The sequence below is a fragment of the Vombatus ursinus genome, unplaced genomic scaffold (assembly GCF_900497805.2).
Source record: "Vombatus ursinus unplaced genomic scaffold, bare-nosed wombat genome assembly UNPS02014768.1, whole genome shotgun sequence".
NCBI lineage: Eukaryota > Metazoa > Chordata > Mammalia > Diprotodontia > Vombatidae > Vombatus > Vombatus ursinus.
Window position 1 is genome coordinate 23,174,439 of NW_020954546.1, and position 22,886 is coordinate 23,197,324.

The 22,886-nt window shown below is 41.1% G+C and overlaps 1 protein-coding gene across 1 annotated transcript in view; it reads left to right on the forward strand.

Moving 5' to 3' along the window:
- Nucleotides 1-665: 665 nt before the first annotated feature.
- The window catches only part of YWHAE (tyrosine 3-monooxygenase/tryptophan 5-monooxygenase activation protein epsilon), a 37,158-nt gene continuing 14,937 nt past the window's right edge, over nucleotides 666-22,886 (forward strand). The window contains exon 1 of the mRNA XM_027862044.1: nucleotides 666-833. Within this exon, the coding sequence (XP_027717845.1) occupies nucleotides 770-833 (64 nt within the window). The 5' untranslated portion in view covers nucleotides 666-769. The remainder of the gene's footprint in view (nucleotides 834-22,886) is intronic.

Here is a 22,886-nt window from a genome sequence, read left to right on the forward strand (position 1 = left end):
CCAAGACAGTTAAGTACACATGCATGCAGGCACACACACAAGCGCGCGGCCCCCCAGCGCAGAACCCCAGGCGGGATGCCTCGAGCCTTCCTGGCATGACAGCGGGGCAGGGCGGGTCACGGGGCACGCCTCATCCCGCACCGCCAGCCCCACGCCTAGCCCTCCGTCCCCAGAAGTCAGGATTCAATGCCTCCTCCCTCCCCTCCCCCCATCTGACAATCAAGACCCAGGCCCGGCCACACGACGGGGCAGGGCCCGGTTCCAGTCCCGCGCCTCTTAGCCGGGGTCGGGCGCTTCGTCTGGGCCCCGCGGGACCACGACCCACCAGGGCTGGGAGGGGGAGGGGAGAGGGCGGGGCCTCGGGACAGCCGGCCCGGGGATCAAGTTTAAGGCCGATCGTCCTCCCTCCTTCAGTGTGTCAGTCGGTCAGCCCCACCAGGAGGGAAGCCGAGCGTGGCCGCCCCCTCCCCCAGCCCCGCTCGCCGGGTATCCTCTGGCCTGGCCGCCCCCGGCTTCTCCTCCTGGGTCGCGGCCCCCCCTCCGGCCCCGCCCCTTCCATCCGCTCGGGCTCCGGACCCGCCCCCCCGCGCCAGTTGCCAGGGAGCGGTTGCCATAGAGCTGAGCAGTTGTCCGCGTGCGCAGGCGGAAGTTCCCGGATCGAGGCGCCGCCATCTTTGCTGCCCGGACGCCGAGCGAGAGGCTGACAAGAGAGTCGGAGCCGCCATCCGCTGCCATCCGTCGCGCAGACCCTGCCGGAGCCGCCGCCGCTATGGACGATCGGGAGGATCTGGTGTACCAGGCGAAACTGGCCGAGCAGGCCGAGCGATACGACGGTGAGCGGGGGAGGAGCGGCGAGCCGGGATCCCCGGCCCCGCCGCCGCCGCGGCCGCCGCCGCCGCCCACAGAGGCCAGGATCAGGAGACAAAATGGCGGCGGCGGCAGCGGCGGTGTCTCGCAGCCCGGCCAGGGGAAGGCGGGCTTGGGGCGCGCGGCCGGGGCCTGCGGGTGGGGGAGCTGCGGGCCCGTGCGGCTCCGCGCCGCCGCCGCCGCCCCCCCTCCGAGGTCGCGCGTGGGCAGGAGGCCGGGGCTCCCGCCGTGGAGGGAGCTGGTTGTAAAATGGCGGCCGGGGGAGGGCGAGTCCCCGGGCGGGGGAGGGGGAGGCGGCGGCCGGAGCGGAGGCCTCGCTCCCTCCCGGCCTCCCGCCCCTCCTCCCGCGGCCCCCGGGCGGCCGACCGAACCCGCCGGCCTCGGCCCTCTTCCCGCCGCGTGCCGCCCGGGAAGATGGCGGGTGGGGGGGCGGCGGCGGTTCCCCCGAGGCTCGAGGCGGGGCGGCGGCCGCACAAAGGAGCCGGCCTTGGGCCTCCCCGCCGGGAGGCCGATCCCCTGGGGGCTGTGCGGGCAGCGTGGCCCGGCCGGGAGCGCGCGGACCCCGGGCCGCCCTTTGATCCCCCCCCCACCCCCGGGGGGCAGAGGGCCCGGGGGCGCGAGACCCCCTCGGGGCCCCACGGGCTTTTGCTCGTGTCATGTGGCCCCCATCCATCTTTATGGATTAAGGGCTGGGCCTGGCCGAAGGTTCGGACCTCGGGGCCCGGGCAGGCCGCCGTCGGTGCGAATTGTGGCGGAAATAAATGGGTTCCATCCTTTATCTCTTTCTGCGGAGGAGCTTTTTCACACTTAAAAGGGAATCTCAGCCTCGTTTTCGCCTTTTCGGAGGCTGTTTTGCCCCCGGAACGTCCCTCTTTTGCCAGTTTTGGTCAGTCCGCCGTGGACCAAGCCGGCGATCCCGTCCCTCCCGCATTCATTCACCCACCATCTTTTGGCCCCGTGGACGAGCATATCACCTCCCTTTTCTTCTCCCTTCTGGAGCCCCGCCTCCCTCTTCCCCTCCCCCTCCCCTCTGGCTCCCCCTCCCCCCTCCCAGGTTAAAACTGCCCTTTTTATAGGGAGGAGGGGCTGGCGTTGAAACCTGGTAGATTTCTCCTCACCTTGGTGATTTGTCTTCTGCCTTGTTAAACCTGTGAATTTAATACGGTTCAGCAGATTCCTCGGTTCCACGAAGAAAGTTTGGCAATGAGGACACGTTTAGTTTCTGAGTTGGGGTTTGGGGACGTGAGAAAGACGTCCATAGGCATCAGTCTGAATCTCAGAAACTTGGAAGACTATGGCATGAAAACCCTCAAAATCCTAATTTAAAAAACGTTTCTTTTGGAGGGGAAGGGGATTATACCTGAGGGACACATGGCCTCGTATTGTTATTTAAAGTCCAAGCAAAGGAGGGCATACTGTCGTTTAATGAACATTTAGTAAGTGCCTACTATGTGCCCAGGCACTAAATGCTGGATTGCTGCTGATTTTTTTTCCCCCAATCTTATACCCCATATAAATTCTCAACCTGTTTTTTCTCTTCTGAGGAATATAAAATTATTAATTGATATGTTTAAATAAACTCACCTTGGGGGAGAGGGAAATGTGCTTCCATGCCCCCTTTTTAGTTAAGTTCTGGGAATTTTAGAGATCCAGTTCAAGGTCGGAATGGGCAAAATAGGATCTTGAAAATAAATGAGTTACCTGTTTAAGACTTTTTTTTAAGCTAAGGTTACTAAAGGTACTGAGGTCAGTTACATTGTTTCAATGATGTACTTGCGCATCTAAGGTAGGAAGGGGGAGGAGCCAATATGATTGTTGGGAGATAACCAAATAAACCAAAAAAGAGGTGAGGTTTCCACCTTTGTGGATCAGTGTGTTAAACTGTCTTCACAAATATATAGATTTCCTTTGTTTGTATATCCCAGGCTCAATGAAATAGCTATTCTGGGGGGAAAGGGGGAGAGACAATCATAATTGAGGATGTGTGTGTCTCCCAACAAAATGGATGGATCCCAAGGCTCTTGGTTGCTAAGCAAATAAAATTTTCCTTCTCTATACTTGGGATGAATGGGATGAACCCAATTTTTCCATCTGTCCATTTGGAGACTTAGATCTGGTGCTCCTCCCACTTTTCTCCTTATTCTTCCCTCCCTGCAGTGTCCCTGCCAATTTATTTGAATTTCTTCGTTGAAATTCAAATATTTAATTTCTTTTTTGTTACTTCCTTCTTCAGGTTAGAGATAAAATAGAGGAACTAAGCCCTAAGCCTCCCTGGAAAACAGGGCCATTTTTGACTGCAGATAGGAAGCAGAGACAAGCACCACTTCCTGCCTGTTCTCCCTGAAGGTTAAATCAAACATCCTACCACGGTTTGAATATGTCAATATTCAAAGGTTTCCGTGGTAGGTGGTTTCGGTGCTAAAAGGGATCATTCTTTGGATCTATTCTTTGTTAAGGAGAATTGGAAGGGAATATATTTAGAATGGTGGTTTCATGTGTTCTCTGACCTTAGAAACGGACTGGGAGACATTTTTTAAAAAGACTTTGAAACTCTTATAATAGCCTATAAAGCAAATAAAGTTTGCATAAGACTTTCTGCCTAAGGGAATTAAAAAACCCAAACAAACCCCACTTTCTAAGTTTTCATTCACCTTTTCACCTTCCTTGGACATTGGAAACAGTTGTTGGACTTTGTGTGTAGCTGAAAAAAATCCAGTAAGCACTTTTCTGATGCCCTTGGTCTGTTCCTTGGGCAGCCAGTTCACTGTTGGGCTTGAGGGGTAGTTAATGTTCCCTTGTTCTTTTTCTTTTCCCCTCCTTTGCCTGGGTATATTTAATTCTTTATAAACTTTATAAAGTAGTGGTAGAATTTAAGGTGGTTGCTTTGGCCTAAGTATCTGTTGCAGGAAATTATTACCCCCAGGGATTATTTTTTCTCAAACTGGAAGCTCTCCTTTTTTACATCAAAGCCACTTCTAACCTTCCTGAGCTTTGAATAAAGTGTTAATAAGTTTTTCTAGTTACAACAAAGAAACAAATAAGAAATGGATTCATTTTGTTTGTTTAGAAACAAGCTCTTCTGGGTGGTTAGACAAGATTTTGTGAACCCCCAATGGTCTTCATGTTGCTATTTCATATAATAATAGATTTAACCTCGTTCTGTCCCTAGCCTAAAGACTTAGAACATTCAGAAACTTTACAACTCTTTCTGTAATTTGTATTTTGACCTCTCCTAGGCTGTGGGTAAAACTTGAGGTTTAGTATTATAGTACCACCTCCATTTTTAGAGTCTAAGGAGGCATGAATTCCTTTACAGCAGTTTCTATTCTCTACTTGATTTCTGGTGAGTGAAAGGAGAGTTACTACCAGGCCATCTATTTTCACAGTTTTTAATCATTGTGAAGTTCTTATGTTGAGCTGAAATCCTGAGGTCTGTTCACCACTGGTCCTAGTTTTGCCCTCTGGGTCCAAGAACAGTAACTAATAACTCTTTGGGCATTTGAAGACAGTTCTTGAAGCTAAACATCCCCCATTACCTACCCTTTTCACTTGTAGCTTGGTTTCGAATCTGATCACTTAAGAGGACTTGGAGTAAAAAAAAGTCCTAGGCTCAAAGCTCAAAGGTCTCCAGTGCTCTTGAGCAATTAGATGACCTTGGGTAAGTCATCTAACTTCCTGGGCCTCAGTTTCTTCATCTGTAAAATGAGGGGTGACTTAATGACCTGTAAGGTCACTTTCAGGACTGAATTTGTGATGTAATGTTTGCACCCCAGCTTGTCAGTACCTTTCCTCAAATTAAGTAACTAACCAGTACGATTCTTACTAAAGTTACTGGTCATTTTGCACTGTGTTCTGCTTACTAAGTATACGACTTTGGACAAATCATTTAATCAGTTTACTTGCCGTATAAGATGAAGGATCTTAGCTTATCTGAGGTCTCTTCTCACTCTAAATCCTAATATCCCTGTTAGCTTACTTGATAGCAAGCAAGCCCTGGGCAAATTCTTACTTCTTACTGGCATGCTCAGGTCTTCTTTTGTTTAAGAAGTGGCTCACTCTGTGCTCTCTGGTATTGGGAAGACTACAGTTGTGTAGCTGTTAGTTAGAACTATAAAATATATTTCCTATTTGTGACTTCAGGGTGTCCCACTCAAAAGCATGACAAGTGAAATTTTCTCGTAGGTAATGAGTTCATTGTCTTTAGTTACCAGTGGTTTCTTTGGAATCTCTGTAAAGAAAGTGAATCTCACAGTTTGATTTTGAAAGGATTGTTCTCAAATTTTACAATCGTTTGTAGCAACAAATACATAACTATAACTGTTGGATAGGAATTAAATTTGTGAATTCACTTTGTGGAAGAATGAGAAGTCAGAAATGAGTGTGGAGGATCTTAATGAATGACTGAGCAGTAGGAAACATTTGCATTTATATGTTACATTTAACTGTGTATTTGTTTCTTTAGGAAGCTGTGTGATTGAAAATTTAACTTTATAATTTGGTTAATATTACATTACAAAGTAGGTCCGATGCTTTCCCCTTTTCCAAAGGAGTAAAAGTTTGATATTATAGGAATGCTGTTTGCGTTTTAAGACTGGATGGCCAGCCTTACGTGCTTCATATTTAATCACAGCTAGGGATTTATTTAGATAAAACTTCAGGGAACCAATGTAGATATGCTGCAGATGCTGCCATCGACATCCCCTAAATCCTAGTAATCTGTTACACTAGATAGAGTAAGGGAGTGTAGTGGGGAGACTGTTTCACAGTTGGTTTTACTATGCATTTGAATAAGGCACTTCCATATTCTGCTTCTGTTTCCTTTTGTGGAGTGGGGATTCTGCCTTTATGGTGAGTAAGGATGGGATGTTAATTAGATGTCTTCAGGAAAAGCTGGCACCGGAGTAGACAAGCAGTCTTGTCTCAGCTGTGTTCAAAATGCTACTACAGGTGGACTGTCTGAAATGTGTTGGAGAGGAGTGCATTTCAAAAGTAGTAACTAAGATAAAGTAAAGGAGACTAAAAAGAACGAAAGAATGCTTCCTTTGATTATTTTTAAATGCTGAGCTATCTCTCCATTTGATTAACAACTCATCCCGCTTCATGTAAATCATCTTCAGCTGGTGTAGCTTCACTCGTAGTTGCCTAGGTAGTCTTTATAGTCAGATTCGAATTCCGTCTTAAACAAGTGAACTTCATTTGCATACCTTATTAACCTCTTCATAGGTTTTTAAAACTACTCCTGATGAGTTGTAGCAATTCTACCACTTTTGTGAATGTTATCCCCCTTATTAAAGTTACCCAGAAGTTCGTTAGGTTTTCTGCATTTTGTTTCCTGTTGCCACTCATGTTATCAAGTTATTTCAGTTAAGAAGTCTGGCCTTGTTCCCTGCAAGGTCACTTTGAGGTTAGCAAGTGCCACTTTGATGTGAGATGGTCAAATACAGGACAAAAGGGTGAAAAACGGAGCTGTTACACCTGCTAATAGCAATAGTGTGAGATTTCTCAGTTTGGTTATGTCCATGTTGAACTGGCACGTAAAGAAGTACGTCTGGGCATGAATGGCACAAGGTCAGATTACTTCCATTACCGGCTACCTTCCCAGTGAGACTCAGATTCCATTATTACTGGATATTGGCATTTCCATTTGTCCAGTGAAGCATGCTCTAGTTATGCCCAGCTCTGCTTCTACTATATATACTTATTCCACTTAAAGATTGTCCTTCACCCAAAGTTCAACGTCCTTCCCTTTGTTGGGGGCCTGCTACTTGTGTATTCAGCCAGAATTTGTACTGATAGGTTATTTATCATCCTGTACAAAGAACCCCTCAGCTAATAAACCAGTGTTTATACATTGTTTTACCCCTCCCTTTTCTTAATAATATCAAATTTAGAGATAGGACATGATTTAGGAAAGCGATTATACATGTGCTTTTTTTATTTTTATTTTTATTTTTTGGTGAGGCAGTTGGGGTTAAGTGACTTGCCCAGAGTCACACAGCTAGTAAGTATTATGTGTCTGAGGCCGGATTTGAACCCAGGGCTGGTACTCTATACACTTCATCACCTAGCTGCCCCTATCCATATGCTTTGAATGCATAATCATGAGAAAGTTTATTAGATGGTGATGATATCTCAGTAAAGACAAATGAGTTCTTAGGATTATTCCAGATCCTGTTTTGTATATGCCAGGAAATAGTCTGTTCCTTTGAACCAGGAACCTTAGCAAATGGAGTCTGATATGATTAACTAGGTGGCATCGAGGGGAAAAAAAAATTACTGATTCTTTGTCATTACCAATCAGAAGTTAACAATAAAGGTTGAAGAATTTCACCTTTTTTGGGAACTTATCTTTACTAGTCTTGATATAAGGTGTGTACTAGTTTGTGTTCCAGGGACTATAGTTGGTAACATGGCTAATGTAAAACATTTTTTTGATGAATTTTGGATATAATGGTGCCTTGGTGTGTAATAAATGTAAAAGTTAATATGGAAAATGAGTTGGCATTGGGGAATCTCATTATTGAATAGACATGGTATCACATGACTGATTAGGTGAAGCACTGGGTTGTCAGTTAAGCATTTCTTTGCTTATCATGTGTCAGCCCTGTGGTAGGCTTTAGGTAAAAAGAGACAACAGTCCCTGCCTTTTTACTGGAGGGATGCAACTTGTACTGATGAGTTAGTGTAAGATCTGTATAAAATAGTCATTTTTTTTGAGGTTGAGGGCATTAATACGTGAGAGAATCAGGAAAGGGCTTTTGAAGGAGGTGAACTGAACTGAGCCTTGAAAGAGTTAAAGTTTCCAAGACTTGGAAGTAAGGAGAAAGAGCATTCCAAGGACTGCAGATATTGGACAACCTATGCAAAGTCCTGGAGGTTGTAGACAGAAGGGCGGGAATGCAGATCATCTGATAGACCAGACTAGAACTGAGAATGCCAGAGTAGGGGAGTCAGTAATGTATAGTTGACTTGGAGCCAGATTGGGAAGGCCTTCAAGTTTGGCAACATTGTTAGTAAAGAGTGTGTTTTGGTCAGTAGAATGTTGCATATAGTGGCCATGAACTGCTATTTTTCAAAGTAGTAGGATCCAACCCAGCACTAAAACTGTGCAGAACATAACTTAATCTTGGATTCAGAAGGTGCATGAATTTCTTGCCAGTGCCTTAGGGCATGATGATTATGAGCACTAAAAATGATCATTGTCTAGTAGATGTTTTGAAGATTTGCTTGTTCAGGGATCCACTTAAAAGTTTATTGTGTTTGTAATAAAAATGATTGACTTTTTTACTGCTTAGCACTAAATATATTATGGGTTATTTTGAAGTTTTATTGCTTTGTTTTATGTTATTTGAACAATCAATCAAACAGCATATATTAAGTGCCTACTATATGCCAAGTACTGGGAATACCAAGACAAAAATGACCCGGACATTAGAATGATGGTTATCTTAAAAATTTATAATTTCAGTTTAGACATTACAGAAATTCCTGATTACTATAAATATAACTTTTTATTTGTTAAAACGAAGTGAATAGTTTCAATTAATACAAGTTTATGAGTACTCTTTGGGCAAAGGTAAGAAAATGAGGAAAGGGATGCTATATGTAGAGAGCTTCAGTTCCCTAAACTGTTTCCTGGGAAATGTAATTTCTGAAGTTAAATTTCCTCCTAATCAAATCCAAAGCCATTTCAAGTTTTCTCCCCTTTTGGCTCTTTATCCTTCCTGTCTTCTCTGTTCTTACTACTTCAAAGTAAAAGGGACTAGGTTCTTAGCTGTTTCAGTATTTCATAGATTTTTCTCAATTTATTGAGTGCATTTTACTGACATCTTGAGTGTAACAGTCAAACCAGGACTATCAGGAACTCACCATGGATAATTGGTTTTCCCTCTTAAGTCCCAGGAGTTTGGTTCATTTTAACTGTATGGAATGGCAGTCTTTACCAAAAGAATAGATTACATATGGCTCTGCCTTTTTAAACAGAATACTAACTCTTTGAAGTCATACATCATTTGTAATGGGGTAGTATACTTATTGAATTGTGTTCTTTTTCAGCTTTTTCTTGATTTCCTATCATGTTCTCCACTTCCACTTTATCTGCATATAGCATTTGCTTTGCTTCTAGTTGACTTTATGTGGGTCTGCAATGTAATGGCAGTATAATTTCTACTTTTAAATCATGTAGCGTTTAAGTGGTTTATATGTAGTTGAAGGACTGTGGACAAGTCATTTAACCCTTTCCTCCTGATACATGGGGATAATAGCATCCATCCTACTGATCTCTTCCCGGCCGTGTAAGGATAAAATAACTGGGAAAATACTTTAAATTGTAAAGGGTTATACACATGTAAGGTGAAAAATTGGTTCTGACTGAGAGCTTTAGGCTGTAAGTATAAAGTATATGAGTTTTAGGGCATAGACCGAGGGACTTTCAGTTTTTTTGTGCCCTGGATCCCTTTGGCAAACAATTTGGTGAAGCTTATGGACCACTTGTCAGAATGTTTTTAAAAGCAAAAAATAAAATACATAGGTTTACAAAAGAACTGATTATATCGAAATATAATTATCAAATTAAAAAAAAAAGTCAATGGGCCTTGGCTTAAGAATCCCTGGCATTGACTAACATCTTTTATTTGTTGAAAGGGATTTTTTTTGCTTCCTGGTTGTCTGTTCCACATAAAGAAACCTTTCAGTTTGGTATGAAATGTTATTTTTTTTTTTAAAAATAAATTTTATTGATCTTTTGTTTTTATGTTGCCTAAATTTCTCCTTCCATCTCCTGTCTCACAGAGAGCCATTGCATATAACAAAGAATATTTTTAGAAGATAAAGGGGAGGGGAAAAACCAGTCATCAGAACCAGTCAATACACTGAAAAAAAAACCTGAAATTTATATGCAGAGTTTCATACCTTTGGGCTTCCTACTGGTGAAATGTTATTATGAAATGAGGGAATTGGTAAATCTTGCTTTAAACTTTATATCAGGGGCAGCTAGGTGGTGCAATGGATAGAGCACCGGCCCTGAAGTCAGGAGGACCTGACTTCAAATCCAGCCTCAGACCAAACACTTGACACTAGCTGTGTGACCCTGGGCAAGTCACTTAACCCCAAATGCCTAAAAAGTTTAAAAAAAACCCAAAGAACTTTATATTAAAGGTATCTTTTGTTGAAGTAACAATAGATCTCATTTCTTCTCACTCAGAGCCTCTTCATCAGGCCTTTATCCCTCACCACAAAGCATTTATTAAGCTCTTATATGGGAGGTACTGAGTTAAGTGCTAGGGGACTTAAAGGGAAGTAGAAAAGAAGGGGAATAAGCATTTATTAATCACCTTCTATGTACCAGGCACCAGGCATTTTCCAAGTAGTATTCTCCCTACAGCCCTGTTAGGGAGGTGCTAGGATAAGCTTTAATAGCTTAAAATTGCTCTAAGACTTTTGGGACACCCTGTATTTTGTATTTAATTTTTGTTGTGTGTCTTCTCCCAATAGGATGTAAGCTTCTTGTGGGCAGGAAGTTTTTGTTTTGTACTTCCTGGCAACATAGATTATGAATTTTAGAGTTGGAAAGGACCTCATAGGTAACCTCTTGGTTTTTCAGATGAGGAAAGTGGCTAAGAGAAGTTCCATGACTTTTTCAAGGTCTCATTAAGGCCTCATCTTTCCAGATGCAGGATTTTTTTTACAGGTCTTCTGACTACAGATCTAACATTTTCTATTGCCCATACTCCTCTCCTTTTATAATAGGTGCTTAATAAATATTTTTTATTTAAATCAATAAAGTTTTAAAAATACAAAATGATAACAGTGCAAATTTAATTAAAAAAATATTTATCACTTTTACTTAGCACTACAGCTTCCCTCTACCTATAGAGCCATCCATTATAAAGAATAAAAAAGAAAGGGGGGAGGGAAGCAGTTTAGAAAAACTAACACATCAGTGGAGTCACACACTTGTTCAGTGTTGCATAGCCATAGACAGACCTGGCCCTTTCTCCCTCAATATCTTCAGAGAAGGGATGTTCATTTTCTCATTTCCACGTTGTTTAAAATTTTTTTTAATTTTTTTCATTAACATTGTTATTGAATATTATTTTCATGATTCTGCTTATTCACTTGGCTTTAGTTCATGTGAGTCCATACTTTTTCTGTATTCTGTGACTCTCATGTTCCAGTAATTCAAGTACTATTTGTTTATTACAATTTATTAAGACATTTCCCTAATCATGGGAATCTACTTTGTTTCTAGGTCTTTGTTAATACAAAAACTGTCACTATGTATATTGTTGTAGGGCGTTTTTCCTCACGGTTGACCTCCTTTGTGGCATATACCTTTCAGTAGGCTCTGGTTACTATTTTGTTTAAAGCTAAAAGGGAAGGAGATTTGAAACTCTCTCTCCTTTGGCACTTAAAAAACCAGGCTCCAATCCTGCCTTTCCACTCTTGTACCTTAGCTCCTGTTCTTCTGGAAGCCATTACATTGCCCACCACCATATCTTTGGCCCAGCGTTTGCCTTGTTCTTGCCATATGTTCTCTCCAAAAGCCTGCCTCACAGAATCCCAGGCTTCCTAAAGAACTTTGGTCTAATGGTACCCCTTAATGAGACAGTTTCTGATTTCCCTTTGCTTGTGCTAATTTATTGTTGGCTTCTCATCCTTTAAGGCCAACTGAAGATTAGTTCGAGGAGTCTTTTGTGATTATTTTGTTAAGAATGGGCTTTTTTACTGGCAGGGGAATATAGATGTACTATTCTTAGGTCTTTCATGTCTTAAATTTTGAAAAAAATTTACATCCTTTGGATTTTTACTTGGGCCAGTTTCATATTTTCCTTGTTTTCATTGGGGGAAATTTATTTGTAAACTTACTATTATATATAAAAAACTTAGAAACACAGTATAGCCTGAGTTGACTAACTTCAAATGACTTAGTCCAGTTTTTTGTTTTGGAAGTAAATATGGATATGTAAAAATAAAAACAAATTCTGATTCTAAAATAAATAAATCCTTTCTCCCCCAATTACCTTGTACTTAATTTATTTTGTATATGGTTTGCACGTGCTTATTTTGTTCATGTCACCCCTTACAGAATGTAAGGTCCTTGAGGACAAGCTCTTGTGATTGTGTTTGAATCCTCAAGGTCTCGAATAGTCCCTGGCATTTCCCCGAACTTTTAATAAATTGCTTGTTGGTTGATATTACCACTTGAAAGCAATGCTTTTTTTCCCCTCCCTTTTCTCTTTTCTTGGAAGGAAGTTAGGTGCCAGATAAATCAAATTTAGGGAAATATGTGGCCTTTCCAAGTGAAAGGTACCCAGTCGAGGTGGGTAATGTATACATTGTTAGATTTTGTCTATATTTTGATTTGTTTGATGAAGTGACTGTCATGCAGCCATGTGAGTGTGTTCTGCAGGTTAAAGTCTGATAACATTGCTCCCAGGTAGCCAGCATGTGGCAAGAGGCTAGACTGGGAACACAAGTCTAGCCGACTCTGGCCAGCTCTGTCCACTAGGCCAGCATGCTATTTTGTATCAATTTGTTTAGAATGATCCACAATATGATAGATCAGAATCATTTCTTTAACCAAAGAAATGGGCATTTGGAACTGTTGTTTTGGATTGACCCATTATTACAGGTAACTGAAAGTAGATACTTTTATCATTTTCATCAGCATGAATCTTTGGAATGCTTATTATTTAAAGGAATAATTGGATAGAGTTACAGATGCGTAAGACATTTCTGTCCTTTAGGGATCTAAAATTTTATCTGGTGGCCTGTTAGTAGCATATTCTGTTGCATCTCAGCCTCAGAGGCTGCCTTGTGTGCATAGTCACATGTGAACAAAAGTCATGCAAGCCTTTTCAAGTTAAATAATTTACTGTTGTGTGGTAGCTAACTTGATAATGCTTTCCTCATTAAAAAGTAGCCAACAACATTTCTGAAAACATCATTCTAAGAAATGGGAGCAAGCAGACAGTCCTGCTTCACTCTGTTGGTGACTAGGAAAGCACGAGAGCATTGTCCATTATCCAGAACTTGTGCTAGCGTGCTGGAAACCAAATTTTGCCATGATTTTTCACACGCCCTCACAACTGACAGTATCAGAGGCCTTGCTCAGATTGACTGACATTGTGTGCATGTAACCCTGCTTCAAAATGAGATGGAGAGAGAAATGACAAGCCACTTCATTATCTTTGCCAAGAAAATCCCAAATGGGGTCATGAAGAGTTGGACGTGACTGAAACGACTGACAACAAAGCATGAAAGCCTTTTTAAGAAAAGATCAGTCTATCAAAGAGGATCTAGTTTATTTTCATTGGATTCAAATCTAGTCGTTTATAAGCATTTAGACCAAAGTTCAGGTATTCACTTCAGTCCTGTAGTTCTTATTGTTGAATGTAAGGGTAAATTCAGAGAGTTCATGCATCCTTGTGGGTTCTCCAGCTAACATTTGGAACAATTTATGTTCAAAGGAACTCAGCGAAGTCCCATTAAGTCCCATAGTTTAAATTATTTGTTAGTCTCTTCACTTAAAGTATTCTCCTTTCAGAGGTAGTCACAGAATTAAAGGCTGGAAGGGATTTAGAGGTCATTACATTTCAGCCCTCTGGTTTTTTAGATGAGGAAACAGCAGGCTGAGAGAGGGTTTGTGATTTACTCCAGGTCACAGCTAGATGTCCTGTCAAGGCTCACACTTAAATCTCCTAAAATTCCCCTGTTGTTTTCACTTTGTTAGTAACGCTTGGAGAAGGTCTTTTCCAACCCCCCCCCCAATTTTAGTATACTTGGGTTTAAATTCTGGTTGTGCCTCAGACTGCTGTGATTTTGGAGTTTATTTGCTAATTTCTAAAAATGAAGAGGCTTTAACTCAATTTCTAAGACTCCTTCCTGTTCTAAGATTCTGTGATTCCAGCCATTCACACTCTTTATGACTGTCATATATGACCAGCATATATCACCAGCAAGGAGGTAGGCTGGCTTTAAGAGTATATTTAGCTTTATATTGTGTATGGGGCTAAAGACTTTTGAGGAATCATCATAGTTACATGCTCCTTTGTCTCAGATTCCACATCTGTCTGCCCCGATACTTCCCCAAACTACCTGAAGTAATCCCAAATCCCTTCACAGTGTAGTAGTGTTCTTGCGCTCTCCTCTCCACCTCTAATTCCGGGAACAATAATCGAATCAGCACCTTTTCAGCCAAGTTGTGATGACTCACCTGTGACTTCACTGGGGGGTGGGGCAGTGCTGTCCTCCCATATTAAAATATTTGGTCCTGAAAGGGGGGGATTATTTAACATTTTCTGTTTATATTCCACTGCATAGCACAGTGCTTGACACCTGGTGACCACTTTTTGGGAAGAACATCAAAAGATGATATCTAGAAGCACCATTAGCACCATTCCATTTAGAGCTGCCATAACTAGCCTTGTTAATGTTTTATTCTTCTACTTGAGTGTAACCTATAATGCAGTGTCATTGCCTTGATGGTTGATAACAGGTCTTCATTGCTGTATTTCTTGAAATCTCTTCAAGACTCGTCTCTGGTGCTGCTTCTTCATTTTTGGGGGGGGGGTGAGGCAATTGGGGTTGTAACTTGCCCAGAGTCATACAGTTAGTGAGTGTTGTTTCTGAGTCCAGATTTGAACTCAGGTTCTCCTGACCCCAGGGTCAGTGCTCTCTCTACTGCACCACATAGGTGCTACCTTTTCTTAGAGCCTCTTGTCTCCCCCGCTTTGGACCTCTCCTTTGCTGCAGTCTTTTCTTACCAGATACTCCATTGGATTCCTCCACTAGAATGGAAACTCCCTGGGCACAGCACTGCCATTTTATCTTTGTATCTTTAATGCCTAGCAGATTGTAAGATTTTAAAAATTATTGCTGACCTTCTTTAAGTCTTTTATGCTTCTGGAAAGTGAATCTTCTTATCCATGGGATCCATGGGTGTTCATTTTAGCTAAGCCTTTGGTCACTTCACTCCCCCACCTTACTTTGTTGAAGGGCTCTTTAGCAGGACAAGGGGTATAAGTGAACTGCTTAGCAGTTTCTACACCTTAGAGTTAAAAACTGAGTTTAAGGCCCAACTATGACATTCTTGGCTGTCTGACCCCAGCAAAAAATTAAACCTCAGTGCCTCAGGCATCTCTCTTAAGAATATAAGAATATTTAGCTGCAATTGCAAATCTAACATCTTCCCCCTACCCCCCCCCCCACACTTTCTCTTCCTCCCAGATTTTCGGATGATGAAAAAGCCATTCATCTTCCCGCTTTGATCACTTTATTTAGGGACTCTGCTGTGTTTCTAACGTTTTTCCTTAGCTTTTTTAGTTTCTTTCATATTATCATTGTGTGTAATTCCTCTTTATCCAGGAACATTGAAATGAGACCTCTGGACCTGTAGACCAATGGCTGGGAGCCAACCACACTTGATATTATAGGATTGTGCTTTCTGGAGGAAAAAAGTCAGGGGGTACTAGCAAGGTTAAACTTGGGATAAGCAGAGTAATGTAACCCTTGCTACTTGGTCCTCTGCAGCATGATGATAGAATAGGAATTAAAAGTTCTTTACATTAGATTTTCAGAGAAGTTAAAAATCATCCAGTCTAAGTCTTATTTTTACAGATTGAAGAAATCAGTCCATTAGCATTTATTGAGTGCCCACTGTATGCCAGGCACTGTGCTGCTATTTGCTGGAGATAGGCAAAAGATGAAATAAAGGATTCTCTCATTGTATTTTTTTTTTCAGGGAGACAGGTACAGATAAAACTAGATACCTGATGCGCACAATGTAAATTTAAGGGCCCCATGACTCTTAAGTTGATCTTGACAGAGGAGTTTGGCAAAGGAGTGATTACAGGCTGGGGAGACAGCCTCTGAGGCTGTGTGACTGTGTGAGGAAAAGGCAGCAGAGCCATTTGGTGGGAGCCTACAGTACACAGAGGGAATCATGTGGATTAACAAGCCTATAAAGGTAGGTGGGAATCGGGTTGTGAAAGTCTCTAAATGCCAAACATGTTCCTTGGTCCTCGAAGCCATTAGGGGCCAGTGACATGATTTAGTGACATGTTTTAGAAATGTGACTTTGGCTTGATGGATTGAAGAGGGGAGAGACTTAAGACTGGGCAAACAAGGTCCAGAGAGATGTTTTTCCCAAAGTTAAGCAGCTAGTCAGATGGGGATAGGGGGCAGAGGATTTGAAAGTAGGTCTTTTGACTCTAAGCTTGCTGGCCATTTCCACTACAGTTTGTTCTTCCTTTAGGGGTGGGAGGTGGAGTCACTGCCTCCTTTACCCTCCAGCAGGTCACCCACCCCCAAGCTGTTACTGAATCCTATTAATAGAAAACATATTTATGGTTGACTCTTGATAGAATGATCTAGCTTTAGTATTTTGTGTTTAGTATTGCTTTAGTATTACTCATTACGTTGTCTTTTTGTTTGTCTTTTTCTTCAATTGAAAATATTTTTTGTGAAAATATTTCTTGTTTTGGCACTCACCTTTTTGTCTTTGTCTTCAATGAACTATAAGTGTAAATTAAACAGGTAATCTTCCCATTCTGAAAGAGGACTGTCATTTTTGGGGGAGGGTAGTTAATAAAAACTAAATAGATTGAAATCACTTGCTTGAAAGAAACGATTGACAATTTTTTCAACAAAAGTGTTCTTGTCTGACATCTTGATACAATTATGGCTTATGAAAAGTTTCATTTCTAGAAGGTCATTTTAAAAGCATTGATTCATTTTGATAGGTTTTCAGATTATTTTTTGCAATATATCTGAAAACCAAACTTGCTTCAGTTGGTTTTGATACAGAAGTATAGATAGATATTGGTAGTGGAATGTGGAGATGCTGAGAGGAAGGAAGTCCTGCTCTGTGTCCCTTGGAATGGGAGAGGGAGGGGAGGACAGGACGATTTGGGCAGTCTAGTGAAACCTATGGACTCCTCAGAATATTGTCTTTATTTATTTAATTTTTTAAAAATAATATTGTTTTTAAAAGCATAAACTAAAATACATAGGATTACAGAGGAAATCAGATAAACTCATGGACCCTCATGTTAAGAACCTCTGACCATTTTGGACATTGGGTATTAAAAATGTAGTAGAAAATGTTTGTGTAGTTTATTGTAACTTAGCTTAGTTAATCAGATACATTGGAGTGGCTGCGTAGTTTGGTGGAAAGAGACTCTTGATTTTGGGGTTAGAAGGCTTCGAATATTATTTTGGCTATCTTCATGACCTCAGGCAAGTTATAACTTTGTATCTTTGAGCCAAACTAATGCTATGCCACCTGCCGTCTTCTGAACTTTCCTTATTTCTGTTCAGGGCACCCAGGTTACTGACTCCCCAGTTATCCTCATTCATTTCTCCGTCTGGCCACATTTCAAAACATTTGTCGGTTTCATTTCCACATCTCTTTCTCAGCCTGCTTCTTTGTCCATCTGGCTGGTGCCTTGGTTCCAGTCTTCCTCCCCTTCATCCCTTGGCAGCTCTATTGCAGTAGCTTCCTCATTGGTGTCCCTGCCTTAGGACTCTTCATTCCATGTCTGTTCTCCTTGCTCAGTAAACTCTAGGGGGACCTCTTTTACCTGGAGGATCAAACACAAACCCCCTGCATCCAGCCTTCTTTCAGCCTTCTAATTCATTACTCCCCTTTGCTCACTGCAGTTAGTGGAGCTCAACTGGTTGCCTCAGTGTTACTCACACATAACATTTCCCATCTTTATGCACACCGAGAGCAACCTCTGTCTTTCATAAGCCAGTTTCTTTTAAAGATCAGTTAAAAAAAAAACCTCTACAAAAGGTTTCTCCTCCTGGCCCCCCCCCCAAAAAAAGCCACGTGCAACAGCTGCAGATGCTTCCTTTCTCCTAAATTAGACAGGAAGCTCCTCGAGTAGGATTGTTTTCACTCTTGCCTTTGTGTCTCTAGCACCTGCAATGGCGTTGGGGACATAGGACTTAATATGTGCTTATTGTTGGACTGATAAATTTTTTTGTGATCAGTTTCCTCATTAGTAAAATGACAATCTCTAGAGCCCTCATTTCTAAAATGATCTCTTAAGTTCTTTTTCACTTCTTAAAAATATGATACATGAGTTTCTTGGGACAAACAAGTATTAAATTACTTTTAAATAGAGGTATTAAAACTGAACTCATTCTGATTTTTAAATTTAAAAAATGAAACCAGACAATTGGGAGTTTATTTAGGAAATGATATTCGAGGAGGAAAACAAAGTCAGATCTGGGACCCTCTCACCAGTCAGGAGTAGGGGGAAATGTCAAAGCTGAGGTTAGTTCTTTCAGGCAAGGTCTTTGGAAGCCTAAGAAGGGAGGGCTTCAGGAGCAGCAGTATTTATAATTGTGGCCCCTTAGTTCTGTTGCCGAGTCCTTCAGGTGTTTCCTTACCTAGCAGTTGATTTATATTAAATAGCTTATAAGTGGTATGACTCCACCCACCTAAAATCTTACTCTCTTCCAAGTTTCAACTGATCCTCAGAAGCCACAGTTCTTTTGAGGGGAGGGAGGTACTGGTTGATCTAGACTGGACAAGACAGTTTTAGAATCCAGAGAATCAAACACCTTCCCACCCTTGGAGGCTGTCAAGCACAGCTAGTCAACTAAGCAAGCTTGAGAGGCTTAGAGCCGGAAAGGCATCCAAATTATACTACTTTTAGCTCCCAATTTTAAGCCTCAGTGAAAATTGTTCCCTTAGTCATACAGTAAATGAGGCATTTTCAGTTGACTATGGTTCTAAAAATTTTAACTCTTGGCCACCTTTATTATCTGTTCCCACAAGTCTTCGAAGGCACTTAGAGTGGTAGACTCTCCAGAAACATCTCACACATAGATAATTTTTTTCTTTCTTTCTTTCTTTTCTTTTTTTTTTTTCCCACAATTGGGGTTAAGTGACTTGCCCAGGGTCACACAGACATATAGATAATTGAAGTCAGAAGTTCCCAAAAGTTGCCAACCTGTGGGGTGGTGGTGTTTTCCATAAATTCATCTATTTTTATGTTAGTTTCAAATATATGACCCAATATAATAAACTTCTATAACCTGAATTAGTAAACTTTTTTCAGATGTAGGTCCTAGTATTCATGTTAATTTACATTATTAAAGTCTTAGTTGCTTTTTTGTTATCATGTACTCTTGTATTTTCTCAGTTAACACAAAGAACCATCAAATGAGAGTCCTTGAAACTTGATGGTAAAAGGGGGTTGTGGTGAAGGGTGGGTTGTCTTTCATTGAGAACTTTTGTCTGTCATCCTTTGGGCTCGTTATCCTGGCTTTATGCTTTCCTCCTGTTAGTTCCACATTACTAAAGTTGGGTACCTTGACTTCAGTTTCCTCATCTGATCTCTAATGTTCTTTAATTCTAGTTTTGGGATTATTACCTGTAAGGTACCTTTAGATCCATGGCAGTATCAGATTTACCATAGATATTCAGATTCTGATCCCTCAAAAAAACGGAGGGTCTGGTGGCCTTAGGTAGAAGAAGATTGGTTACTTCTCCATTTGCAGTAAGTGAATAGAGACCCAGCTGGCTTAAGACATAAACCCACCAAAAAAAAAAAATCTTCGTTTCTATATAACTTGACAAAATTCATGAGGGATCAGTAGAAAGGAAAATCTTTCCTCATTGAAGATAGCTTCAGAATGCATAAACTACCAAAGTAGACTTAACTACCTATATAGATAGAATAATAAAATGCTCCTTAATGGCTGGGACATTTGACATTGTCAAAAATGACAACACTTCTTAATTTATAAATGTTACTACATGCAAGTCATATTACCAAGTAGATACTTTGCAGTTATATAAAATAATAAAATTCATTTGGAGGAACAAAAGATAGAAGTATCAAGGGAAATAAGAACAAAGGAAACATGCTACTTCTGAACCTCCAACAGTGTTATAAAACAGTAATCATCAAAAGTGGGGCCAGTTTAAAAAACGGAAAAAGTAGAGCAATGGAACATATTAGACAAGGAAGCATCAGAAATAATTAAAGTAATAACCCAGTATATGATATACCTCAAAACTTGAAATTCTTTTGCAATCCAATTAAAAGAAAGTTGCTTAGGGTGTCCTTGGTCTTGTCTGCTTTCAGGTAATTGGTTGTGCTTTTTCTTCCCTCTTTCACTTTCACTTTAGATATGGAGGGCAACATGATACTTCCTTGAGACTTGGGCAAGAGTGGATCCCCAGAGTCTTAAGTTTGTCTTTCTGTAATTCCTTTCCTCAAGCTGAAACACACTCCCCCCCCAGTGATCAGAATCAAGGTCATGTTCTTTACCTTAGGATCTGGCTCCTAAAGTCATAGACTTCATCAACTTTGGGCTTCTTAATCATAAATAGGGTTAAAAATAGGAGCCGCGACTGTGATTTCCTTGTAAAGGAACTCCTAGATGAGGAGAGGCCCTGTACTCTTGCTGAGTGATACTTTCTCATCAATTTAGAAGGAGTTACCTCTAGCTCTGAGAAGTTAAGTGACTTGCCCAGGATCACACAGCTAGTAAGTGTAAAGTGTCTGAGGTCTGATTTGAACTCAGGTTCTCTTGACTCCAAGGTCAGAGCTCTATCCATTGTGCCACCTAGCGGCCTCTCTTGCTGATTCTTGAACAGCTGTTTTGGTGGATTGGGGATATGCACCCCTCCTGGGGACTAGATCATTTTATTCATGCCCAGGAAACCATAGGGCTCTCTAGACATGTGACCTGTGACCTCTTGTCATTAGAGGCAAGGCTTGTAGATAATTTGATATTGGCTTGAGGCTGTGTAGGACTGGGGTAGGAGGGATGCCACAAGTTTTGGAATGTAAAATATTTTCATTTTTATTGTGAGCTTTTATTTTTAAATCTTCATTTCCGAATGTATTCTCACTTATGCTCAGAGAGATATGATATTTAACAAAGAATAAAAGAAGGGAAAACAGCCTGTCAGCATTACTAAGCAGCACATACATCTGACTGTCTGTATGCAGTGCTCCATACCCACAGACCTCCACATCTGCAAGAAGGAATGGACTTTTTATCTTTTCTGTGAAGCTTTTCAATTTTTGTTTGTTTGCATTTATGTTGTTTTATTTGTTGCTTATATTCTTTTCCTGGTTCTGCTGCCTTCACTTCAAATTAGTTCTTATGTCTTCCTGGGTTTCTCTGTATTGATTATATTCCTTGTTTCTTTAGAATGAAGTAATATTCCATCACAAAATCTTACATTCATATACCATAGTCTGTTTAGCTATTCCTCAGTGGATGGAATTGACTGTGTTTCTAGTACTTTGCTCTTACAAGAAGTGCTTGATGAATATTTTGATGTTTCTGGGATCTTTGTTTGTGTTCTTGGCTTTCTTGGGAGGACATGCCTAAGAGTGGGAGCTCTGTGTCAAAGGTTATGGACATTTTAGTCACTTTCTCAGCATAAATTCCAGAAGTACTTTTCAGAGTAGTTGGACTAATTCACAGCTGAGTTAGGAAGTACTTAGCATTTGCTAGGGGCTGAACAGAATGAGCATTAAAACATCTATTGCAGTGGGGTATGAGTTTTCTTAAGTATATTGTCAATGAAACTCTAAATAGTGAAAAATAATATTGTATATATTGAAATTAAAAAAATTGAAAACAGTTTGGTCTTATAGTCTGAGCTTTTAATATCCTGGTCTTGGCCAGTGAACTGTTTGGTATCCAACAGTTGTTTTGCATCCATCAAGACAGAAATAAAATAATGAATCTTAGAAGAAATGAATGAGGGTCAGCTAGGTGGCGCAGTGGATAGAGCACCGGCCTTGAAGTCAGGAGGACCTGAGTTCAAATCCGGCCTCAGACCAAACACTTGACACTTACTAGCTGTGTGACCCTGCTGTCACACAGCTAGTACGTGTCAAGTGTCTGAGGTCGGATTTGAACTCAAGTTGTCCTGACTCCAAGGCTGGAGCTCTATCCACTGGGCTACCAAGCTGCCCCTGTATTATTTTTTTAAAAATAATTTATTTATTTTTAGTTTTCAACATTCACTTCCATAAGATTTTGAGTTTTAAATTTTCTTTCCCTCCCTCCCCAAGATGGCGTACAATCTGATAGAGGCTCTGCCTATACATTCATATTAAGCATATTTTCACATTAGTCATGGTGTATAGAAGAATTAGAACTAATGGGAGGAATCACGAGAAAGAAGAAATAAAAGAAAACAAGAAAAAGGAGAACAAATAGTATACTTCCATCTGCATTCAGATTCCATGGTTCTTTTTTTGAATGTGCATAGCATTTTTCATCATGAGTCCTTTGGAGTTGTCTCAGATCCTTGCATTGCTGAGAAGAGCAACTTGGAAGGTTTTCTGATCACTTTGGAGTAGGGGTAGCAGTGTAGCAGGTATTCTCCCCTTTTAATAGGTGAAGAGACAGGCTCAGAGCGGTCATATGACTTGGCAGCTCATGAAGCAAGTCCAGTATCTAGGCAAGGCTCCAACTTGGGCCTGTCTGGCTCCTGGTCTAGTGCTTGTCACCCATGAAGCTCCCTCCCCATGAAGCTCTCTTTCAGTTTTATAGATTGGGCCATTTTAACAGGTACCAAATTATTAGGTGAAGATGAAGATTTTATTTCATTTCTTGGCATAGTTTTATTGATATTTTTTGTTCTTTATACCATATTCACTTTCTGATAACCCCCCCCTCCCCAAATCAACTAACAGCATATGCCTAGACCCCTCTGCCTCTTCCAGCAGGAGGATTTCACTAAGTTTTCTCTCTGGAACGAAGATCAGTACTTGCAGTTAATAAATTTGGTTGTCCTTTTGTGTTTTCAGTAATATTATTATAGTCAAAGTGGACTATAATGTTGTTCTCCTGGTTCTTCTCATTGTGCATTAGTTGCTACTAGTCACATTTTTCTGAATTCCTTAAAATAGTGTATCCCAGAAATCTTAGTGCTTCTTTAAGTCACTTAATAGGGCATTTTTTGTGGTGCAGTAGTCATTTTGTATACCATGTTTTGTTTAGCAATTGTCTAGTCATTTGGGTACCCA